At 41.7% G+C, this 25,161-nt stretch overlaps 2 protein-coding genes across 6 annotated transcripts; one reads left to right on the top strand and one right to left on the bottom strand.

The window, feature by feature from the left end:
* Window positions 1-1,095: 1,095 nt before the first annotated feature.
* Window positions 1,096-16,895, bottom strand: ARPC5L (actin related protein 2/3 complex subunit 5 like). The gene is made up of 4 exons (XM_072631903.1): window positions 16,536-16,895; window positions 8,650-8,722; window positions 6,664-6,840; window positions 1,096-1,968 (listed from the first exon to the last, which is right to left on the bottom strand). Exons 1-4 carry the CDS (start codon window positions 16,697-16,699, stop codon window positions 1,906-1,908), a joined length of 477 nt encoding a protein of 158 aa, XP_072488004.1. The 5' UTR covers window positions 16,700-16,895; the 3' UTR covers window positions 1,096-1,905.
* On the top strand, window positions 16,105-25,122 carry RPL35 (ribosomal protein L35). Of its 5 annotated transcripts, XM_072631905.1 has the most exons (6): window positions 16,992-17,204; window positions 19,404-19,513; window positions 19,973-20,065; window positions 21,502-21,638; window positions 22,269-22,350; window positions 24,935-25,122. In XM_072631905.1, exons 3-6 carry the CDS (start codon window positions 20,006-20,008, stop codon window positions 25,082-25,084), a joined length of 429 nt encoding a protein of 142 aa, XP_072488006.1. In that variant the 5' UTR covers window positions 16,992-17,204; window positions 19,404-19,513; window positions 19,973-20,005; the 3' UTR covers window positions 25,085-25,122. The 5 variants fall into 5 exon arrangements, with proteins under 5 accessions (XP_072488008.1, XP_072488005.1, XP_072488007.1 ...); XM_072631907.1 differs by lacking the exons at window positions 16,992-17,204; window positions 19,404-19,513 and adding an exon at window positions 16,105-16,207; XM_072631904.1 differs by lacking the exon at window positions 19,404-19,513 and having other exon boundaries at window positions 16,912-17,204.
* Window positions 25,123-25,161: the final 39 nt, after the last annotated feature.

Raw genomic sequence — 25,161 nt, 5'->3', positions numbered from 1 at the left:
AAAAAAAAGGGAGGGGAGGCAGGGAGGAGTTAGCCTTATTAGGTCTCTCAGGCTGCTCCAACTTCTTTATGCATCTGACTTCTTAGGAAGGAAAGGCAACTTCCTGGTACCAGTAGTATGTTCATAGATGATAACTGAAGCATTCATGGTTGTTCTGCAGTCTAAATCATTAGGTTTTTAAGCACAGCTCATTTTTATTACTCTTTATATAATCATATTGAGTGCTGAGTCAAGAAACTTACTTTAAACTTCAGGGTAATTTACAAAATCTTCCTGGTAGCAGGAGCTAGTACTACACATGCTAAAAATATTTCTTGCTCCCATATACGCAAACTTACGCTAAAGGCAAATCAATATTTTCAATAGGCCATGTTGGCATAGCCAGAGATAGTGCAAAGAGTATGAGAGGAGAAGACCTGGGTTCAAGTCAGAAGCTGTCACTTTCACTGTTCCTTGATTTGTCCATCTGCAAAATGAGGCTAGCCGCACACTTCATTTGGGTTGACAATGAAAATGTGGCTTTGTAGAACAAAGATAAAAAGTAATAAAAATTACAAGAAGTATTTTATCCTTAGTTGCTCAATAAAGAAAATTTAGTTCACAGTGGAACAAAACCAAGTTTACTTTCATTATTTAATATGAGTAACACCACTCTCTGGATTTGAGAAAGCAGTTAAACAGCTTATTTTCACCTTATTACCGCCCTCATGCAGTCAGTCCTACACAGTAGTGTTTCCATTTTACTGATGACGCTAGCTTATTCAAGGTCACACATCTAGTGGTAAGTGGTGTAACCAAGACTCAAATCCCCTAATGCCACTAACCCCACCAGTTTGGGGCTAGATTTGATTCCTGTTTTCTTACTGGCCTCCACTCATTTCTCATGGGTGGTTTTTGGGGGGTTGTTTTTGAGCAAAAGGAAAATCTGTCTTGTTATTAGTAAAACTATATTCTCTGTGTTTGGGAAATACTATGATACTTTACACTGTGATGACCTGCTATTCACAAATCTGTGATCAATACCAGCATTTTTTGCCCCTTTAAAACCCCTCTGAGAAAGCCATATAAAAACACTTTTAAAATATGGACAAAGTATTAAATGTGGTTGGTACTTTATTAACTTAAGAACCAAGATGTACAGACAAGGTAAACTTGAAGTTGTATGAAACAATAAATATTTAAACACCAAACATCATTTTGCCTTCCTGTGATCCATCACTTTAGGTCATGATGCAGAGCTAATGGCCACAAGCTGCATCTTATCCACATGGCTTAAGAGCCAAGACATGCAGCTCTCCTGTTCTTGGTCAGTCTCCCTGAACAACTCAGAACCTCTGCCATTTAGCATCACTCTTCTGTTTTACTGGATGAAACACACCAAAAATTAATATACTAATGAGTGAAGAGCTTTATTGATCCAGCAGGCACTTTACAATAAAAATCAGCCCCAGAGTCTGCCTCCCTCCTCTAGGAAGACTATTTCTGTACAAACCCTCAGATTCTTTGAAAATATAACACCAAACAAGCACTCCCTTTCCAAGCAGCAAAAATTCTACACCTGCCAAAGGCATCCCAACATTCTACATCAGCAGTGCCCAGGAGCACCCACCAGCAGAATGAATCCTCCTCTCTCCAATATCCAATTTCACTGGTGGCAATTCTGTTACTCCCAGGCAAAGGAGAATGTCAGATCATGTGCAGGATTCAGAAAAGGCAGCAGCAGAACATTGGGTTTCCCCCCCTCCACCTCAAAAATAAAAAGCATTTTCAACAAATGAATGGTCTGAAATAGATTCATTGTAGTTTTGGGGAAGATGGGCCAGTGTCTTCTCCATTATTCTTTCTTCCTTGTCCTGGGTCCCCCAAACTCTTCTGTTCTTCTCAGTGCAAGTTAAAAGTCTTTTTTTAAACAGTTTTTCTTGCTGTGAGAACTCTTATTATGGAACCTAGACCACCTACTGCTAATGCCTATTGGAGTGAGAAAAGGAGACCAATAGTACAGGTTAGATCATTTAGCCACAAACACCGCCACCCTACCCAATTAGTCATTATTATACATTTTCTATAGCACTTGAAGGTTTACAAAGTACTTTCTTCACAATACCATCTCATGAGGCAAAGATTGCAAATCTGAATCCTACTTTTTAGAGAAGCACAGTTCAAACAGACACTATCAGTGCTGGGACTCAGCCTGTTATCCTGAGTATATTTATAATATTCTTCCCATTGTATCCACCTGCATTCTTCTAATCTTTATCTACTAAGCACCAAATAACCAAAAATGAAAAAGGTTGCCTCACAAAGTGTGTTCCCCACTGTTTAAGGCTTTTAAACAACAATTTGGAAGACCACTTGTCACGGAGTTTACCAAGGAACATCCTACTCATGTCAATGTTTATCTAGATATTGCTTTCTCTTCCAACTCCAGGTTAGTTCTATGACTAAAAGCCATCAATGACAAGGGATTTATGTGACAAAAATGATTTCTGAGCTCCTCTCTAAATCTCAGATTCTATGTGCATATTTTTTTTTCCTTTCTGGACTAAGCCTCCTGGTAAGGAACTGCCTCTGCCAATGCAGCTCAGCACCTCAGTCTTAAGAGTTGTGCAAAATACTTATGCTTAGTAAGTATATCCAGTGCTGGCACTGGCACACACTACTACATTTAGTCAGAACATTGTTCCTGCTCTTGTGGAGCTTTGTCTAGTAGGGGATTCTGATTAGTAAGATACAAATGAAGTGATAGGGATATAAAGTCCACAAGGTGAAGTGGAGATAGGTTTGGGGTCCCTTCCTAGAAAGTGGCTTTTGAGTTAGATGGGTATTTTTAAATTTTTCTTGCCTTCCTTCCCCCCAAAATATGACTAATGCAGTAATGTTTTGTATGACTTCATATGTATAATAAGTATCATATTTCTTGCCTTCTCCATGGGTGGGGAAGGGGATAGACAGAGAATTTGGAACTGAAAAGAAAAATAAAAAGATGGGTAGGATTTCCTGCTGTGAGACAGCGTTGAGAGGGGAGACTTCATATGCACAGAGAATAGCCTGAAAGCACAGAAGATAAAAGATCTTGGGCATATTCAAGAGCAATCTAGGTTAGTTGGGAGTACAGAAGGTATTGACATAAGTCTGGAAAGGTAGGTTGGTGTCTGAATGCTAGGCTTAGGGGTCTGGACTATGTGATAAGCAAAAGGTAAGCAAGAGAGTTATATAATCAGAGAATATATCCTGAGAGACTGTTTGCAAAGGGTAAAAGAATGCTGGGAAAAATTTGCTTCAGAGGCTACTGTAACAGTCCAGAAGAGTATAATGATTCATTTATGATATCCTCCAAGGTTTTTCCTCAAGACTCCATAGTGACCAGAATCCTCAGCAATATTGGGGTGAGGAAGCAGATAATACTGAGCAGAAATGCTCCCACTAATCAAGCCAGAACCAGATGAGGTGGGCAGCCACATGAAAATATTTCTGTGCTTCTACGGTAGAGGCATTATTTTAGGTAAGATAAATTCACCTTGGCTCTTTAGAGAGTGAAAATCATTCCTCAGGCACACTCTACACAGTATTGTGCCAACCAACACCATCATAACCAAATTCCACTAAGACTTGGTGGGCCAAAGCACCAGAAAGATCTGATACCTCATTAAAGCTACCTTTTTGTGAAAACCACTGAGCATCACACTTGTTTATAGTGCCAACCGGAGTCCTGTCTGCAGAGAATCAACTGCCCCTGTACGGATGCTTCACCTAGCAGCAGTGCTTTCATGGAAACAAGACGTTACAAGGAATACTTGTGTCACACATTTGTTAAGTAACAGAAAAGAAATACAGCCTGTTCCAAAGAGTACAAAGGGAGAAAAACTGGACACCAGAGGGAATTTTTACAAGTATACTCCTTACAAAAGTTTCTTTTACTTCTTTCTTCAATCCTGTTGCCATCATTCCACTGGAACCAATGATTTCCTAATCAACAAATCCAGTAGCCACTTTTTATCTCACAACATCTTCGACCTTATAGCTTTTGACACCTTTCATATAGGACACTTTTCTCCTATCCTGCTTCAGTCTGTCTCTGTCTGTCTCTCCCCTTCCCTCTCCACATTACCATCACTAATTCAAGTAGTTTCCAAGCATCTGGCGTTGACCCTCTCCTCCAGTTACTTTGACCATATCTATGCAAGATTCCCAAATCTGCATCCCCAATCCTGATGTCTCACATTCCACATAAGCACCTCAAACCACCTCTCTACTTAGATGTCCTACATCCCAAATGAAATCTGTCCTACACTTATCTGATTATCTTTATCCCTAAACCTCCACCTTGTTTCCATGCACAAACCTTGGATTTCTCAGGTTTCCCACCATCTTTCAATTACCACCAGATCCTGATTCCACCTCCAAAATAAAAAAAAACCAAAAACCTCTCAATATCTGTCTCCTTCAGTCCATTCCTCCTGTCCCCACCTAATTCAGGTCTTCATTATCATTTACCTATACTATTGCAACAGCATCTTTACAAGTCTTTTCCCCCTCCAATTTCTCTCCAATTCATCTTCGATGTGGTAGCTAGAATAACCTTAAGCATAATCTAGCCATGTCATTCCTCTGCTCAAAAAATTTTTACCAAACAAAATGCAATCCCCTCTGTGTTATATAATGTGGGACCTCCCTACATCTCTAGACTTCTGTTATTTCTCCCTTCTATACAGTCTACACTCCAGCCAAAATGGACTCTGTTCCCCAAATATGTCTTGTGATTTCCTGCCACACTTGTCCTGTGCCTACAAGGAATGTCTTCCCCTTCTCCTTCACTTGTTAAACTCCTACCCATTTTTCAAAAACAAAACTTATTATTCTAAATGCCGTTGCCTCTATAAAGCATTCCCTGAACTACCGCCCTCTTTCCCAGGACTTTCTTGTACACCTTTCTTATGTGTTTATAATGATACTGTAATATTACCATCATCCAGGCTGACTCATCCTACTAAACTAGACTTTATGCGCCACATGGACAGGATTATATCTTATCTAAATTGAGTATTTTCTGTAACCTCTACCAGTGAACTGCACACAGCAAGTAACTTCACAAATTGTTGCTGCTGCTGTTTATGTGACCTAGTACGAACCCTGCCAATGTATGAATTCTCTCTGGATCGTCCCCAAGTGGTCATTAAGCTTCTACTTGAACACCTGCAGTGAAAATGAACTCACTGTCCACAAAGTGAAGATTCGGAGAATATCAAAGTTAAAAAAGAGCTCAAAGAACATTTAATCCAACAGCTTCATTTTACCAACGAAGGAATTATAGCCTAGAACATCATCTGATTCCATGCCCATTGATCATTCCAGTCCACTTGGCCAACCATTCTACTAATGAATGCCTTAGATTATCTAGTTCTTTTTTACATTAAACTGAAATTCACCTTCCTAAAAGTGTCCCTCCAAACCCAGACAGATCTCCTAATTCTGTCTTCTAGTCACACAAAATCTTGGAGGATCACAGCGTTAGAACTGCTTCTTTTTGAAGTCTTTCCAACAACGAGAGCACCTGCACTTCTCCTGCTAATTTTTTTCATAACAAAAGCTATCTCACACACTGAGTAATCCCAGACAAGCAATGAATTAGATACAGGGTTAACTTAGAGAACAGACTGATCTGTGTAACAACTTTAAATGACAAATTGTAACACTATACTTAAGAGGACTAGCCCACACTGCAAAGTTTTTATTAATATCCAAACACTGTTATTCTGGAAATCATCTTCCCAAACTGTCACAATGACCATCTCTTTAGATAAGCCAAAGAATACTTGTTACATATGTTCTCAGCTCTGACCAATTCAGTCTATAAGGGAGCAAGAAATGTAACTCCCCACAAGTTTTGCCACTGCAGGTACTGAAATACCACACCTGTCTTTGCTCAACAGATCAGTAAAGACTGGGTTTACCTAAAGAACAGCCTGACCCAGTCAGTGCACCAACCTCCATGGGCAAAAATTGCTCCTAGCTGGGATGTGCTATTCCTAGCCCCATATCCCAAAGAGTACATACTGTTTCCTAAGGTGATTAGCCTTTCTAAGCTTCAAGACACCTGACAGGCCTCTCTTAGGGATGCTGCATGAATCATACAATAGGAAAGCATCTTGTAAACCATCAAATATTACAGAAACATGACTTTCAATAAATCATTTATTAGTATATATAGCAGCAGTATCTATTATATTGTAATATATTAGTATTGAATGTGACTAAACTCATATGTATTTGACTTTTGGCAATTTCTTGTCTCTTTGATCCTCAGTTTTCTCATCTGTAAAATGGGAATACCACCACCACTAGTCTTCCTCTGATTCTTGACTGCAGCCTGTGAACTAGTTCTGGCAGGTCTTATAAAGTTGAAAAACTTCAAGGAACATAAGTAGTGCTAAGGACAAGGAGTCCACCTTGCTAAACGGGATAGGCTCATTGCTAGACTCATTGCTGGCCACGATAACTCATAAAAACCATCTACCAAGGCTTGGAGAGGTGTTCTGCCTCAGTGAGGCACTTAAGAAGTACTAAAGCGATTACAAAACTCTTTAAAATAAAAAAGAAACAGTGGCCATACTGTACATAGAACTTGTTTCGTGAACAGACCCCTGCGAAGGAAGAAACACATACCTTCTCATGCCACTGAAGTAACACGGCGCTGCTATTCTCTGTGGGCTTTTCAAATCCTTTATAAATGTACTTCATTAACAAGTCAATGCCATTTCTGTCTAATGATTGTACAGCCTGCTCTATCTCACTGCTTTTAAAGTTCGTGAGCACTTTCAGTACCACTCCTTGGGCCCGTTCCTGCAAAGACAGAAGAAAGAGTGGTGAGATCCAAGGAGCCATTCTAGGGCAAGTGGTAGACAAGACAAGGTGCCCACACACAGAGTGGGAAAGTGGGTGGGGGCTTCATTTTTTCTTATAGGATCAGGAGATAATCCTGAGAACTAACCATCCATATATCAGACAACAGAGCAATCACTTTTACTCTCCCAACACGTTCTCTGATCATGAAAAGCAGTGCAGTGCTGGGAATCAGCTCTGGATTTGTAATGCGAATCCCTGACTTGAAGTCTAAGGTTTGTAGCAGCTAACTATCTGACCTTAGTAAATCATTCTGCCTCAGTTTCCTTGTCTGTAAATTTAGAAGATAAACCTTGTACTACCTTTCCCATAGGACTACTGTGAGAATCAAATTAGTAAACACAAGGTTCTTTGTAAACAAAGCATTATTGTAATGTGAGCTATCACTGTTATTTAAAGCCAAACATTTAGCATTATACAGTCCAAATGCATCCTCATATTATCTAATTAACAATAACTAAGGCAGAGAAGCAACACTGTACATTTCTACCTCAATGGAAGTCAAAAGAAAGGCATATGGCCCTTTCTTTGGCTTTTCTGTATTGCTATGTAGTTTTACATACAAACAGTGACCCTGTGGTTACATTAATAAAAACAATGTGAAATTCCAATCTATTCTCATCTTTTATGAGATCACATTTTATATAGCCAATCTTTAAATGTCCTCTCTCAGAAAGTTTTTTTCAAATAATCAGTATCTAAAACCATTTTTTGAAGCTTTTAAAGATATTACCTAGCCCATGAGATTGTAATTGCCATAGTGCATGTCATGTACAAAATCATCTGGGTGGCATTCTCATGTACTACAAGTAACAGGGAACTCAGAGCCAGGAAACCTGACCTGGAATCTAGTCTCATCATTAACCAGGTGTGTGGCATCTGGCATGTGACTTTCCCTATCAGGAGCCTTAGCTTCCTCCTTGATTAAATGAGAGCAGCTAATCTCTTAAGATCTCTTCTAGTTCTAATTCATTATCCCTTCACACCACTACCAGAATAATCTTCCTAGATAGTCACCTTTTCTTAGAGCCTTTCCCATTTCTAACATCCTACTCTCTTCAAGGTCCTTCCAGAACCAACATCCCACCCTCCCCCAAGCTTCTTCTAGGACTAGCCAAAATCCAACCACAGGTCCCTCTCAGGGGCAAAACCCTAAGGCCTGATACCCCTCCCAGTGCCAACATTCTACATCCTGATCCTGAGGTCCTTTCTAGAACAAATATTTTACAACCCAAGATCTTTCCTGGCACCAATATTCTATGTCCTAAGGTCTTATCTTGGTTCATAAGCTTTTTTTGTATCATGGACTCCTTTGACTGTCTGGTAAAATCTATGGCCTCTTCAGAATAATTCTCTTAAATGAATAAAATACATATATTAACAAGGAAATCAAATATAATTAAATAGTTATAAAAATGTTTTTAAAAACTTGATAGGCCCTAGATTAAGATCCTTGCTGTACATTCTCAGGACCCTTCCAACATCAACAGTCTTTTCCAGCACTAACGGCCTATGCCCTACAATTTTCTGGCTCTGTGCTGCTCTGCAAGATTTGTTTAATTTCACAAATGGCTAAAAGAATCTGGAATAATGCAAAAGCTCTATTTACAAATGAATTTTAGCTCTATGAACAAACCCACATTATTCTTTGTTGAGGCTGTGTATGACATGGAGCTGGGGTAGTTTTCAAGATCCGTCTGTGAAAATATGTACCCAATATCCCACTTCCAAAACTACGATCCTGTTTACCTTGACTGCTTGATTCTTCGCATTGACAGGGGAGTTTCGTAAAGCTGCATGAAATGCTCTCAGCATATCACCTGTGCATCACTGCCAGTCAAGGATCACTCTGACGGGATAGAATTTTTAAGCCTGCTACACTAAACATGTTCATTAACTTCTTAGGATCAGAAAGTCAAATAGGATCCTCCTCTCATTCCTCCCTCTCATCCCCCAGTAATATGTGAAAAAGGGCAGGCTAAGAGCTTGAGTGTTTTTTTTATAACCAGTCCTGTGCCTTGATGAGTGGTGGTGAAAGCCCAAGTGGTGGCATTAAAAGTCTGGGGTAAATTGCTCCCCCTTCATTCTAGCCAAACTGCCCTATCTGCTGTTACTCATACCTTAAGGACCTTCTAGTCTCTCACCTCCAGGTCACAGACTACCTAGATTCCTCTGAAGTTTGGCTCAAGTCCAACCTTCTACATGAGGTCATTCTGAGGTCCCCTAGCTGCTTAGTACCTCTCCCACCTGAAGTTATTTACTCTGTGTGTGCTTACCCAGATTTACATTTCCTTATGTTGGTCCACCAATAAACTAAACACCATGGGGGCAGGAACTGTTCCATTTGGGGATCTTGGTAATCCCCAGCATCCAGCACAGTAACTGGCAACACAGTAGGTGCTTAATAAATGTTTTTTGTTTGATTTGATCCTGTAGGACCAAATTCTATCAGCCTGTTTACCTATGTGTGAAACATCTATAAACACTTGCTGACCCTCCCTCCCCAAGTGTTATTGTGAGGAAAAGTAATTGGTACATCTTAAGTACTATAAAAATGAGAATTTATTATTCAGAAAAAAGAAGTTTTACCTTTAGTCTCACAGCCTACAAATTTGCAACAAAGCTAATTTAATCTGCAGACATTTCCAAAGTAAGCATAAATGCCTTACTTGCATTCAAAGAAGCTTTTATGATCATTAAACTCTCAAGGAAATGAAGATTAAACTATAAACTTTCACTGTCTTCTTCCAAGTCTAGTCTGAACCAGTGAAATCCCAAAGCACTGATTAATATCTCAAAATTAATCTAGTGAACAGTTCACAGCAGAACTATCAGAACCTTTCTCTTCCCAACTTCAATTACAGTATTTCATTCACATACATTGTTCTGTATTCAGAACAAAGTACATTAGAGAAAATCTAGGTTATATCCCCAAAGGTGACACGTATTTTTAGCTACATTACATCTGCTGGTCTTAATTTCCTCTTTTAAAATATGGTGTGGCCTTTTAAAAAAAAAATTCAAACATAGACCAAATACATACATAACCTTGGCTCAGTCAAGTCCCTCCATAGCTCAAACCAATGAAACTTCCAAATTAATGCATTCTCTGAACTAAGTATATAAACAATCTTCCTAAATCTAATGAAGCACCATCTGAATTTTTATACAGTTCTCTGCCTAAATAAAGACCAATACTCCCTCAAACATTTGTCTACCACTCTGCCCTACAGGTAGCTCACCAGACACATCAAGTAAGAGGCAGGATGGTATAGTGAATAAATCGCAGCCATGGAGTCAAAAAAAGAACTGGTTCAAAGCCTGATTCTGTCACTTGCAGATAAGGAACAATTGATGGCCTTGAGGATTTCCGAGCTGAGTAAGAGAAAACTTAGGAGTGACATAATAGCTATTTAGAAATATTCAGATATATTAGACTTTTTCTACAAGTAGGAAAAATGGGTAGAACTTTCAGAGGCAGGTTTTGATTTAATGTAAGAAAAAACTTCCTCAAAATTAAAGCTGTCCAGAAAAGAGACAGCCTGTCTCAACAAGTAAGTTTCATATCATGGGAGATTTTCAAGCAAGCCTCATATATTGTAGAGGTATTAATTGCACTATTATAACCTCTATGGTCCCTCCCAACTGAGATTCCAAGACATCTTGTGGACTTAAGTCACTTTTCTCTGGCTCTTTTTCCTCATCTATAAAATTAAGTTGGACCTGAGTCTTTTCCCAGTTCTAATATGCTATTAGTATAGGAAAATCATTTGTGTCTTATTTTTTCTTCCACAATCCTCCATCCTTCCACTCTCCCCAATAAATCCCCTTCCAGTCTTATCTCTTCTATCAAAATGGTCAAAGTATTTTATATCAGTGACTTCCATTTATTTGAATTATACTTCATTGTGAATGAGTTTTAGTTAGGGTATATTCTAAAGGCACTTGAATAAATCTTGTTACAGGTAAAGATAATTCTCAACTCAAAACTGTTTTCATGTTATAAGCTTTTAGCGTTTCTTAAACTGTGGGTTGCAAACCCACAGTTTAAGAAATGCTGAAAGGGTCTCAAGTGGAAAAAGTTTAAGAAGCCCTGAGCCAGATAATATAGGCGGCATTGCAGGATACTAGGAAAAACATCAGAAATCAGAAAACCTGGGTTTTAGTCCAGTTACCACTTAACTACTTTAGCTACTTCAGACAAATCAAGTGCCATTTCAAGGTCTTAGTTTCTTCACCTGTAAAATGTGGGGGAGGGACTAGCATATCACTGAAGACTCTTCTAGATTTGTACAAAGTGATATAGAGCACACATGGAAGAGTCAAAAGAATACTACATGATACTATGCAATGAATACAACAATGGAGGGCTAAGAAACCTCAGGTCAAACACAATGTTAAGTATTAATACTGTACTGTCAAATTTAAAGGATATAGCCATGTTTTCTGTTAACAGCTGGCAAACTAACTTTTTCAGGAAATGTGCTTTGTTAGGGGATCTGCTGTGGGGTGTATGACTTGTCAGTAACAGTTGGTATTTACTAGGGATTTGAGCCTTACAAAAACCCTGTGAAGTGAATACTACAGTTATGCCCATTTTACAGATAACGAAACAAGCTCGGACAGGATGACTTGCCCATGATTGCTGAGCTAGTGTCAGGGATGTTATCTGAACCCAGGTTTTCTTGATTCCAAATCCAACATTTCCCCCACTATGTCAGGCTGAGACAACAAAGCAAAATGTTATTAATGATCGTTTTGTGTTTGTTTTTTTTTAAATAAAAGTCACTTCAAGTCTAGTAGTCTGTACTGTTTTGAGATTCTATTTATTTTCTTTTTGTTTCAAGGTTCTTTTCTGTTTTAATCATCATGGAACTCAATCAGGTATTTGCAATTTCAGCCCTTTATCTCTAGTACGGCAGCAGCTAATGGTCCACAAAGATTAAAGAGAGAACAAATAAGATATTGTAGTACAATATAAATATTAGGTATTGTTATTTTAAGAAAGAGAAAAGACTGGGAGTCAGAAGCCATTTGAGTCCCATCTCTGCCACTTATTAGCACTGTGACCTTGGGCAATCACTTCACTTTTTCAAATGTCAGTTTTCTTTTTTGTAAAATGGGTATAAACAGTCCCTTACCTAAACCCTTACAGAGGTGATGTGAGCGTAAAATGAAATGTTAAAACGCTGTTACCTCTGTAAGTAGGGAATTCAAATTCTACTACAAAGATCACTTGTGTGATCTTAGGTAAGTCCCATAAGCTAAGTCTCAGTTTCCTTTTGATAAAATGGGGGTGGGGGTGGGCTAGATCAAGTTCCCTCTGGCTCTAATTATTACTCTGTTGCTATGAATGGCACAATGGAAAGTATGCTAGACTAAAGTGCCACTTCATCCCCTTATTGTGACTCTAAGTTACTTAGCATCTCTGGGTCTGTTTGCACAACTGTAAATGAGAGGGTTGGTCCAGATGTAAATCTATTTATGATTTTAGAGATCTATAATACAATGTAATTTGGGAAGATGAAATCATTGTTTTACTATACTGGCCCTAAAGTTCAAGCCTGTAAGCCAGACCATTTGAGGAGGGGGAAGGGTACACTGTCAGAGGTCTTTGGTCCCTCCCCAAGCAGATGGGCCAGGTGCCACTGGAAGCCTATTGCTTGGTCCCCAAGCTGATCCTTTTCACCTATTTTTTTTAATCTGCACCTGCAGACCTCTGATTTCATCAATAACTGGTAAGGAAACTACCTGTTCCAAATCCCATCAGCAATGGTTCTACAATTTAGTGTCTTAAGAATGTTGCCTGGAGCACTACATGGTTAAATGACTTGCCCAGGGTCACAAAGTAAATCTGGATCAGAGGCAGGACTTGAATCCAGGTCATCTTGACTCAGGTTAGCTCCCCATCCATTATACTACACAAGCTCTCTCTACCTTAGGCAAGAGGTCTGCAACAGGTCCTTTATCTCCTCACCTTCTCAAACCACAACACCTTCCTAACCCCCTGAATTACCTGATATTTTAGTATTTAATGATATATCATTTGACCCTTCTTGTTCCTGAGTTCATTCAAGAATGTATTTATATGTCCCCTATTATGTCTACTGCTGATATAGTTTGTGTCAATGAATTGTTTATCAGTGTTAATAAAGGGATAGGTTTGAAATATTTAAGTAATTTTATATTCACTTTGTAAGTCTCATATCTGGTCCGTCCTGCGGGTTACAAAGTCAAACAACCAAACAAGCAATTATTTGAGTTTCCTCTCACTGTAGGTCTTCAAGCTAAGGTTGAAAGACTACTTGTCAAGAATGTATATGTAGAAGAGATTCTTATTACTATGAGAATTGGATTAGATAGGCTCTAAGGTCCCTTCTAACTCTGACACCATGTATTCTACATAACAACTAGTCCAATGGAAAAAAAAAATTTCTTCCTTTTTGCAGGTGAAAGTTAATAACCTTCATTTCTGCCTCCGTTTTGCTGAGAAATACGATGGCAGAGCTCTGAATGGTAAGACTGGAATCCAGTCTTTTAAGATCCCATTTCTAAAAATGTTTCTATTCAGACAAAAAGGTTAAAATTTAAAATATTCATTAGAATTTATGTTACTACAGCCAGAAGTACCATCATTTAATAAAAATTGTGTTTAACTTACAGATAAGAGTCTGCTTTAAGCCCCTACTCCTTCACTCATTAATAACCCCATAACATTAAAACAAATCACTTCTCTGTGGGCCTTGGTTAGCTTCAATGTAAAATGAGGACACAAGACTAGATCAGCAGTTCTCAAGGTGTCATCTGAGGACCCCTAGAAGTCCTCAAGATGGTTCACAAGATCACAATTATCTTCATAACAATATTAAGATATGATCTGCCTATTACATATATGTGCGAGACTTGATTTTCTTCCTTTACTTCAACCAAAACTAATATATCAAAATAGATTGACTGCAGAAGCAAAAATCAGTTGTTTTCTATTAAGCCACACATTAAAGAAATTTGGAAAAATATGTAAAATTCTTCTCACTATATTTTTTCCTTTTGGAAAAGTTATTTTCCAGAAAAAAATTTATGTTAATGTGTAATGAGTTAATAAACATTTTTTTTAAATTATCAGTTTTAATTCTGAATGTGGTAAATATTAATAGCAGGGCAACTAGGTGGCAGAGTGGTTGGAGTGCCAGGCCTTGAGTCAGGAAGACTCATTTTCCTTGAGTTCAAATGTGGCCTCAGATACTTATTAGCTTTGTGACCCTGGGCAAATCACTTAACCTTGTTTGACTCAGTTTCCTCATCAGTAAAATGAGCTGGAGAAGGAAATGTAGGAAAAGGAAAGACTCCAGAAAAGTGGAAAACCTCAAAAGGGGTCACAAAGGGTCATATGACTGAAAATAACTGAACAACAAAAATATTAATAACTAAATCCCACAGCAACAAAAGCTCTTTGAGATCCTCAATAATTTATAAGAGTAATAAGGGTGTCTGAGATCAAAAGGTTTGAGAACCTTAAGACTAGATGTCAAGTCTCTTCAAAATCCTGTGACTTCCTATGATCCATTGTTTCATTTGAAGAATGCAGGCTACATTCCACTGACTATAGTATTAGCCATATTTTACAGAAATTTGAGACCCAAAGAGGCTAAGTTGCTTTTCCAAGGTCACAAAGACAATAAGAAGCAGAAACTGAATTCAAACCCAGGTCTTTTGACTTCAAGTACAGAGTTCTTTCTACTAACACCTCAAATTTTTTTTTACAAAAGAAAAGTATGCAATTAAAATTAGAAATAGCAAGGCATAATAGACAGGGAACTGACCTTAAAGCCAAGACCTCTGACTCACAAGGGCTCTGTGATCCTGGGCAACTCTTGGCCCTCTCAGTGCTCTAGGCAACTTTCTAAGACACTAAGTTGCAGAGATGATGTAGCCATGCAAAGAGTGAGTTTTCTGAGAATTCCCTACAGCAGTGAAATCACAGGCCCTGTGATGCATAGAGATGCATTAAAAAAACACCAACTGCAAGCCATAGTTATGATTTTTTTTTTAACAAGTCAGCTTTAAGGAGAGAAAAGTATGATCAGATCAAAAAAAGAAAAAGTACAGTCAGACCAAAGTGATAATGTTTGCATTATTGTCCTCACAGGGTTGTTGTAAACCTCAGACATAAAACAGGGAGCTGTTCAACGGAGCTGTTAAATTTCCTCCACTTGAGACTGCTCCCTGGAGTAGTCCTTATTTTCTGAGACTGAGTCAACCAATTAAAGGATCTTTGGGTAAATAAAAGCTGCACATTATGTGTCAAACTTCTTTATTAGAAGTTGTACCAGAGAGACATAGCTGACTATAGCCATCAATAAAATGAAGTATATTCTTCTTTCTGAAGTCATGAACAGCTAAGCGCCACTTGATAACCTTCCTGCTTATAAAGATTTTGCTTCCATAGCCAGAAATAAGACCACTTCCAGAGTTTAGGGAGCCTATTTTTGGCCTTTATGAGAAGCTGTCTCACTTTTTAAAATCTCTAAAACTGCTTCCAACCTCAAAGGGAAACAATATGGAGAAAAGATATGCCAAACAAGGAACACTAAAAGCTGTTGAAATAGCAAAAATATACTAACAGAGAATGAGATGAGGCTATTTTTAGAAGCCAAACATTCTAGGCAGGAGAAAAAAAAGTACTTCTGGGGAAATAAAGAAGAAAGTCACAATTTCAGACAGTGGGAACCAGCACTAGCCCTTCCAGCTTTCCTTTCTATTCCCAGGCAGGGGTAAAAAATCCACGGGGCCTTCTTGTATTCTAAAACTGCTTCCCTCACTTCCCCTCCCCCACCGCACACCTATTTTTAACAAGGCTCGATCCCTGTCACAGCATGAGGGTATGAAGCACGGTTAATGAATGCAGATCTGTATCTGGAACTGCTCTGACCCCATCCATTACTCAGCACTGGATCACCTTGGGCACTCCCCAGACCGGCTGAGGAGAAGGGCCCCATTTCCTGCCCCATTTCCCCCCCTACATCTCCACTCCGTAGGGTGGGGTCCCATGCAGTTAAAGACACCCACCCCTTCCATTTCTGAACAGGTAAAACCAACCACTCCACATTTTTCCCAACTTGGCCCATCCCTCCGGCCCTCACACCTGTATTCAGTCCCAGGCCGGTGGGATGGGGAAATCAGAACACTTGGAGAAGCCAGAGTCCCAGGGCTTCGGGGGCAAGTTCCCGGAGGCTGCCAATCTCTTTACACAAAGCAGGGATGGAGGTGCAAATCACCAGAGGGGAAAACAAGGTGCTGACCCCCTGAGGTGCGTGGGGGGGGGGACCCTCGATAAATGTTTCCTACCTTGAGCGGGTTCTACAATGTACCGGAAAAGCTAAACCTGCAGCACAGAACTAGGATGGGGAGAGAGGAATCTCCGAACCGCCGGACCGGTGGGATGCAGCCGGGCGGAGAAGGGTGTCCGGAATCGCGGGGCGGCCCTGGAAGGCTCTGGGGGTGAGCGGGGGTGACCGGCGCTCGCCACCTCGCCACGCTCCCCTCCCCGACCCCTCCCCCCCTCCTCTGGGTCTCTCCCTGCCTGCGCCCCCTCCTCCTCTCCCTCCCCGGAGCCCGCGCGGGGGGCGGAAGGATATTGCCGCAGGAGGCTGTCCACCTCCCCGGGGTCCGGGTCCGAGTCGGGGCCCGGCTCCGCCGCCGTGGCCGCCGCCGCTTCCTCCTGCTCGTCCACGAACTTGTTCTCGTCGAACTCGTCGATGTCCACCTTGCGGAAGCGCGAGGACAGCGTGTTCCGAGCCATGGCGGCGGCCGCCTCCGCCTCCCGCGCAAGGCCGGGGGAGAGAGAGAGAGAGGAGACAGCGAGAGACCGCGAGAGCGCGAGCGAGAAGACCCCGCAGGGACAGCGCTCGGAGCCCGGCAACGGCCCCGGCAACGCTCCGGAGACGACTCCGCCGCGCCGCGCGCCGCGCCGCGACGCACACCCACTTCCGGCCAGGGCCGGAAGCGGATGTCGGTCAGCGAGGGGGCGGGGCTGGGCTTGGGGAGGCAAGGAGGCTGCTTTGCGCCGGCGAGGCTGACCCCGGGCCGCTTCTGCCGGCTGGCGGCTGCGGGGCGGGGGAGGGGCGTGGTGGTAAATAATCGTTCCAAACCGATGCCCTACTGCGAGTGTGTCAGGATTTACCCCATCAGCAACAGCCCAGGGAAGTAAGAAGGGCTGAGGACTAACCGTCTTCTTCTGCCCGAATCTAGAAAGGGCAGCTGGAGCGTCCCTGAGGCCCCTCCCAGACCTCGCCGTCTGAGAATTTGTGAGTGATTGTGCCCTGCTGGCCCAGGGAGTCAGCGGGCACTGGTCAGGGAGGCGGAGAAAAGGCCCCTGCTCTCCCGGATCTCAGTCTGCCCAGGAGACTGGCCGGACAGCTACGAAGAGAGGAGGGGGAGACAGCCCCAGAGGAAAGGCCTGTGTTCGGCCTTCCTTCTCAGAGAGGACCATGACGTCAGGGAGATGACGACATGACTTGCCCTTGACCTGGTTTTGAGTGAGGGAGGGCTGTGCCAGGTCACCAGCCTCACTGGAGATGGCCCAGGATGTAGTGGGAGACCCTGGCTCTTTTAGGCGAAGACTTTTCAGGTTCTCACTTTGAGTGAATTAATACCCATTCAGTGAATAGGCCTCTTTGTCAAGGGATGACCCCTTTAATCTAAAAAGAAAAAAAGGGAAGGCCCTAGTAGGAGGGAAGAGTGGGAAAGGCTTCTTGTAGTTAATCAATATATTATTTCAGTCAATCACTAAATATTTATTAAGCACCCATTATGTACTAAATTGTGCTAAATGCTAGGCATAAAAAAGAGGCAGAATACAATCTTGCCCTCAAGGAGCTTACAATCTAAGGAACTTTAAGGAAGGAGAAGTAAGGAAGTGGAATTAGGGAGAGAATTCTAGGCATGGAGAACAGCTTTCCCCTTTAATCAGAGGGGTCCCAGAGGCAGAGGGTACTGATGAGGTCGGTACCAAGGCTGATAATGTGATTTTGCAGAATGGTGAGGTTCCTAGGAGAACCTGACTGCTAAGTGCTTTACAAATATTCTCTTTTTTGATCATTTAATTACAGCTGTTGGAGAGCCAGGACTATCACTCATCTTTGCCTTGCCTTTACTACTGATGAATCACAGATCTCAATAAGTAGAGGAGCTGTCCAAGAAATGTTTATTGAATGAAGCTTACAGAGGGACAGACATTCCCAAAGAAGGGAAGTGACCTGCTCAGAGCCACATAGGATTTAGAAGGGGATGGGACCTTAGAGATGACCTAGTCAAAACCCCATTATAATGAAGACTAAGAAACTGAAGCCCAGTGCATGAAAATGTTTTGCCAAAAGTCACTAATCTGAAAAAGCAAGGATTGAAACCTGGTCCTTGGACTCCAAATCCAGTGTCCTTCTGACTAAGATCCAGCTTAGAATCTGTTTCCTACTTCCCTTTAGTATCTTTTCCAGGAGTCCATACAGTCTCCCAGGCTTTAAAACTCAACCTGCCAAAAGACAAAAATGAAATCCAGGTCATGATTATCCAGTAGTATTACAGGATATGAGAGGCACAAAGAAAGTAAAACAAGAAAGGGCATTAGGAGAAGTGCAAGATTACCTGAGTGACAGTGGAGAACTATGTGAAGGCCCAACAATCTTCACCTGGTCTGACCCAGAGGCACCAATTTCTGTTCTTTTATGTCCTGGGAAACCTTTGGGCTGAATGGGTGGCAAATTCTCTGCCTTGATCTACCTGTGTCATAGTTTTATGAGGAAAGCATTTTGTGGATCTTAAAATGCTATAGAGATGTGTTACATGGTACTCATTTTCCATTCCCTATCTCCAAAAGGCACTTTGGAAAGCAATCCACATCTCGGAGCTAGGGATTGACATCCTCAGTGGGAGAAGGAGCAGTTATTATTGTCACTTGACATTCATGAAGCGCCCACAGCCTGCTGGGTGCTGTACCAGATACAGAAACAGCCCCTGCCCCTGCCTCTGTTGCTTAGCATCAACTGGAACTATATATTAGAGATGTTAATTGCTGACAGGTTCTGTGTGTGAGCTAGATGTAACCAAACAATTTCCAAGAATGAAGTGACATCAGAGAATCAATCCTAGTAAGGAATTTAGACACTTTAAATCCAATCCCTTCATTTTTAGGGCTCGGAGAAGGAAGTGATTTGCCCAAGATCACATAGGGAGGAAGTAGTAAAGCCAGCATTCCAATTCAGGTTCCAGATACCCCAGGGTTGTGGTCAGAGAACACAGCTAGAGAGTTCCAAAAAGACTGCCTTATCTTTCCTACATCCCTAAAGAATAGGATTGGGAGGGAAAACTAAAAACCAAGATCCTTCCAGTTTCTTGAACTCTGGTCCAGATTCCTTCTACCACTAAAATAAATGTAGTTATGAGAAATATTGCTATATCAAACACTGATGTATAATAATAATTCATAATGATGCCCTTTATTATTTTAGCACTTTATAGTTACAAGGAGGCATTATAAATGGAATGAATGGAACATTGAACTGAGATTCAAAGGGCCTGGATTTTATCCTCAGCTCTTCTGCTGGCTTGAAACTTTTAGGTACAGATGTCAAGAAAGTGGATTTTGAATGATATTATTGTTTTCTGAACCTCTTTGAAATGAGGGGATAAGTCTTCAAGGATCTCTGAAGGCCCTTTAACTCTTAAAGGCTCTTCTCAGCTCTAACATTCTGTGTTCTTACATCTCTATCCTATTATATGTCTTAACATTATATATTTTAATATTCCCTGATTCCACATATATGATCTAGTTCAGATCCTGGAATGCTGGTTTTCTTGCCATTTGTGTGATCTTGACCCTTTAACTTCCTTGGGCTTCAGTTTCCACATCTGTACAAAGATTATTAGACTAGACTGTTTCTAAGGTTCCTTCCAGTTTTAAATCTGATGCTGTTATTCCTTTATTTCTTGTGAGACACATTGGTGAGGGAGGCAGTGTGTGATTGTCCCCAGAATGGATCAGTCAGCAAGAACTTATTAAGCACCCACTGTATTTCAGGCACTGTGCTAAGCTCTGGAAATACAGACAAAAATGAAACAGTGCCTACCCTCAAGGAGCTACTTTCTAATGGAGGAGACAGCATGTGCATATGTAAGTGTATATACATATCTACATATCTTTAAATGTAAAATGAATACAAGGTCATTATTGGTGAAAGTACCTTATAAACTAGTGAGATCAGGAATGATTTGATATAAAAAGTAGGATTGAGCTGAATCTTAAAGGAAATAAGGGATTTTGAAAGGGGGTTGTCGGGAGGATCTGTGAAGGCAATGAATTCCAGGCATGGGCACAGCAAGTGCAAAGGCAGGGAGACTGGCGCTGAATAATCCTGTGTTGCCCACAGAACAAGTAGATCAGTAAGACAGGACAGCTAGGTTATGTACAGGTCAGAAATGTGTAAAGAATACTGGAAAGGTAGGATTGATTGATTTTACAGAAGGAAAAAACTGAGGCCCTATATTGTGTTCTAAAGGTGAGGTCCAAGGTGTTCAGAGAAATTCGATGGGGGAGGAATCCAGGAGGGCGGAAGAAGCTCTAGAGCATCCTCGGCTTTAACCATGGGTGGGTGTGCCTTGTGGGGCCTGTTCCCTCCCCACTGTCTGCCTCCTCCTCCTCTCCCTTCCTTCCCTTCCCCAACTCGCTTTCTGGGCGGGCTGTACCATTCTCCGTACATCTCACCCTTCCTCCCGTTTACTTGGTCGCGCCCTGACCCGGTAGTAGTTCTCAGGGTCGGCTCCTCCCCTTCCCTCTTTCTCCTTCAAGCTGGTGGCTGTGCGTCTGAGCTGAAATCATGGTGAGCTCTGCGCGGGGAATCCGCTGCCATCCTCGGGCTCCGGAGCCCTCCGCTCCGCGTCGCACCCGGGGGCCTTCTGCCCGGGCTCCGATGGCGGGAGGTGGAGGCTCCGGAGCCGCGGACCGGGGCGCTGTTCACCCCTGACGAGCCTCCGGCTGCGGCATCCGGGCGCTTCGGCCTCAGCGCGGGTCCTTCCGGCCTTGGGGAGGGTGGCGGGGAGGGAAGAGGGAGCGGCGGGGCCGCGCGGCGCTCGGGGCTCTCTTCAGGCCGAGGCCCCGGGGGCCCTGGGGAGGCCCGGCAAGGCCAGGCTGCGGAGCCAGAATCCACGTTCCCCGGGGTTGTGCCCGTTAACCCTTTCCATTAACTTCCTAATCCTGGCTGTGTCCTCATTTTGGCGGAGCCGCGAACTCGGAGTTAGGAGAGATTCCGGCGCTAATTAGCTTACGTGACAAATTAGGATGTCTGGGCTTCATCTGTAAAATGGCAGTGGAGGGGACGAAGAGAGTGTTATCCCTGCTGCTGTCCTGCCGCACAGATTGATGGTGGGAAAACTAAATGATAGATGTTCAGGCTCTTGGTTTTCAGGGAGGAAAAGGGCCCCGGGTTCCTCCTACCTTTTCCCCAGTAAATGTAATCACTTACCTCTAATTGGGAGCCTTCTGCTATTCCCAAGCACCCCAGCCTCATCCTTTGACCTGCTTTAATTCCTAATCTCTTTTGTTTCTGACAGGCAAAAATCAAGGCCAGGGATCTTCGTGGGAAGAAGAAGGAGGAGCTACTCAAACAGTTAGATGATTTAAAGGTGGAACTTTCCCAATTGAGAGTGGCCAAGGTCACTGGAGGAGCAGCATCCAAGTTATCTAAGATGTGAGTATCTTCACCTCCTAAAGAAACTTAGCAGGGAAGTTGATTTATGTAGTTTGCTGCTCCTCTGGTTTTCAGAGTGCACTTTGAAAATTCTTTAGGTTGCGACCGGGGTTATGGAAAGTACAGTTAGAACTGGAAAGGGCCTTTATAGGACCTTTACCCTGGGCATGTCACTTATTGGGGTCTTGATTTCCTTTAAAATAAAAGGGGTTTAACTAACTGATTTTTAGATTCTATCCTCCAAAATTTGATGTCTGTTTTAAGAAATGTACCTACGAAATAACAAAGATTGAGAAACAGCCTATAGCAGTGGAAAGATAAAGAGCACCACATTCAGCCATTAACAAGCATGTGCCTTTGAACAAGACCATTTGTGTCATGGGTTTCAATTTCCTTCATCTATAAAGTTGGACCAGGTTCCTTTCAACCTCATTCCATGTTCTGAGGTCTGTGTTTTATGTTCTATAACAATTCATGGTTCTCCGGACTTTTTACGTAAAAATACTTCCCTCCAGCAAATGTTGATTAAGCACTCTAGGTTTGATACCAGGGCATACGGCTGGAGTACATAGGATGCACCATGGCCCTATTTTTCCTTACCTCTTAAACTGAAATCTTTCTCTTTAACAGTCGAGTAGTCCGAAAATCTATTGCCCGAGTCCTGACTGTCATCAACCAGACACAGAAAGAGAACCTCAGGAAGTTCTATAAGGTAAGTTGAGCTCTGAGAAGTTTAGTGTCTCTATCTTGTGGTTAAAATTGACTTGAACTGCAAGACACACACCCAGCACTGCTCTGACTTACAGAGAAAGTGTGAATTTGCTCTTGCTACAGAATTCTCCTGCTGGGAAGCATAAAAACTGTCTTTCTTTAACTCAGTGAGCTTTCCAAAAGGTACAGTTTGCATTTCTTTGTTCCTTTTCTAAGGTGGTTTGCATGGAACCAGGGACTTAAGATCCCAGAAAAAGGAAATTAAGGAGTGGTGTGAGTGCAGGTGAAACCTTTCATATCATGCCAATTTAATAAAAGCAGGTGTTTTCTGATAGGATAATTAAGACTAATAGGTGCTAGTTACAAATGAGGCAAGCTTTAGGTAGCAGTAAGAAGATTTTCCCAGGGAAAAGGGGACAGACTGCTTTGGGTAATGTTTCCTGTTTAAGCCAAGCACTCTTGGGGCAGAGGATCATAGAAGCTGTGATCTAATTCATCCAGTTCAACTCATACCTAAGTGATATTTAATAGGTGCACCTTTTGCCTCTGCTTGAATGTTTTTGGTCTGTCTACTTGCTAGATTTTTTTCCTTATATCTAGCCCATGATGAGTAAATGTTTATTAATCATCTACTGTGTAATGTGTTCAATCCACTGGGATTGAACCACTAAAAGGAACTGTTTTTGGTTTCAGCTTAGATTATATCTGATAATTATAATATAGACACAGATAAGTAGATATAAACTGATTTGAAGACTGAAAGCATACTGTTAGATTGGGGCTTTTCAGGTATGCATAGGTGCAGATCTTAAGATTAACCGCATTGTAGCTGGGAAGGACTTTATAGGTAGATCATATCTCATCCACTTCCTCATATTTCAGATGAGGAAAATGAGGCCCAAGAGGCAAAATGATTGACACAAAGTCACACAGGTATTAAATGACAGAGCCAGAAAGTGCACCCAGGTCTCCCACTTCCAAAATCAGCATCCTTTCTACTGCATAATTGGGTAGAAGGCTTGGAGTGTCAAGCCAGACAGCAGCTAGTTGTTCAGTTTGGCCAGAGTGAGCATGAAATAATAGGAAATTAGTCTGGAGCCACATTGTGAAAGTCCCTTATTGAAAAGGTTGTATTTATCCTAGAGGCAGTTGGTGGTCACTGAAGATTCTGGAGTGATCAAGACCTATACCTTGGGGAAATGATTTTAGCAGCTGCATGAAAAAATGGAACAAGGGAATGTTTTGAGAACCTGAAATATAAATAGTGTGATGTTCCTGGGAATAGAATGATATCAACATGATAGTTTGTAGAAATAAAATGAAAGCATTCAACAACTACCTGATTAGCTAGGGAGGAGTGGGATTTAGGGAGAGGGAAGAATTAGGATTTGTTCTTGAGACTGTAAACCTGAGTACTTTGGAGCATCATGGTATCCTCAGCACGAATAAGGAGGTAGATTTTCCTCTCCAGGACCAAGCAAAACAAATTGATTTTATCTTCTATAATAGCCTTTCAGTATTTGAAAGAAATATTTATGCCCTTCCAGGCTAAATGTCTCCCTCTCTTTAAACCAGTCTTAATTTCTGGCATGATTTGTAATCACCTCACCAACCCATCTGGTCAGCCCATCTGGATGTTCTCCAGTGTTAACATTCTTCCTAAAATGCAGCATCCAGAGAAAAATTTTACATTTGATCTGGCTAGCGCGGAATCCAATGTAGTATTTCACCTCCCTTGTTACAGACGCTGTGTTTTCCATTTGTGAGATTGGGCAGGAGGCTGCCATGTCATTCTAATGATTCGTTACGCTCCCAGCCCAATCAGATAAATGGTAATGAGCAGTGTGGGAGTTGAAAAGAGGAAGAGTTTTCTTCAGGCTGACGTGGTCTAGTTAAGCTTCCTGCATGTGGAATGGTACCTGAATGCTAAAGGATTTATTTAGTCCATGAGCTGTAGTGTGGCGGAAGCCCTGGTGGGAGGAAAGACTGAATTAAGACAGGGCTCCTAAACTTTTTCCACTTGCAGCTCCTTCAGTGCTTCTAAAACTGAGTTCCAACCCCTCATATGGAATTGAGACTTGAGAGTTTAAGCAGCACTGAATGAGGAGACCATTGCCTCTATCTCTAGTTAGCTATATGAACTCAAGTCATTTCTGGGCCCCAACAGGATTCTAGAGTTAGAGGACTTGGATTCAGATTCTACATTTAATTCTCTATATGCCTATCAGGCAAATGGGGTACTTGGATTAGTTGAGTGAGGGCCTTTCCAGCTCTAAAACTACAGTTGTTTCAAGCCAGCATGATGAAGCCTTTCTTTGAATCATGGTTTTGCCACTAACCATGACCTTGGACAAGTAACTTTTCTTCCCTTGGTCTAATTTGCAAAACTGATTTTGGACTAGATCTTGAAGGTCCTTATAGTTCTGACTTTGATGATTTCATAACCCTGGAAAGATGATAGCCCTTCCAGGAATTACTAAAATTAATACCTTCCGGTCACTTGATTTGGAGTGTCTTCTCCCAGGTTTTATGCATCGGTAACATGTGGTTGCCTTGAGGGTCATGTCTTATTTTCTCAAAAACAGGGCAAGAAATACAAGCCCCTGGACCTTCGGCCCAAGAAGACCCGTGCCATGCGCCGCAGACTTAATAAGCACGAGGAAAGCCTGAAGACCAAAAAACAGCAGAGGAAGGAACGCCTGTACCCTCTCCGGAAATTCGCTGTTAAGGCATAATTTGTTAAGGTGCTCAATAAAAAGACAAATTGTTGTAACCTGTGTAGTACTGAAGAAGACTGACTCTTGGTCCCTTT

Source organism: Notamacropus eugenii, chromosome 1 (assembly GCF_028372415.1).
Source record: "Notamacropus eugenii isolate mMacEug1 chromosome 1, mMacEug1.pri_v2, whole genome shotgun sequence".
NCBI lineage: Eukaryota > Metazoa > Chordata > Mammalia > Diprotodontia > Macropodidae > Notamacropus > Notamacropus eugenii.
This window is presented reverse-complemented; position numbering and strand designations above follow the sequence as displayed.

Bases quoted from the DNA above. Each gene is read 5' to 3' on its own strand.
- ARPC5L (XM_072631903.1), bottom strand. From the start codon at position 16,699: ATGGCTCGGAACACGCTGTCCTCGCGCTTCCGCAAGGTGGACATCGAC. The intron at 6,841-8,649 runs GTAAACAGGATC...CTGTCTTTGCAG, and splicing joins CGAAGAATCAAGCAGTCAAG to GAACGGGCCCAAGGAGTGGT. The intron at 1,969-6,663 runs GTATGTGTTTCT...TCACTCCAATAG, and splicing joins TACTTCAGTGGCATGAGAAG to GCATTAGCAGTAGGTGGTCT.
- RPL35 (XM_072631907.1), top strand. From the start codon at position 20,006: ATGAAACAGTGCCTACCCTCAAGGAGCTACTTTCTAATGGAGGAGACA. The intron at 20,066-21,501 runs GTAAGTGTATAT...TGTTTCTGACAG, and splicing joins AGGAGACAGCATGTGCATAT to GCAAAAATCAAGGCCAGGGA. The intron at 22,351-24,934 runs GTAAGTTGAGCT...TCTCAAAAACAG, and splicing joins ACCTCAGGAAGTTCTATAAG to GGCAAGAAATACAAGCCCCT.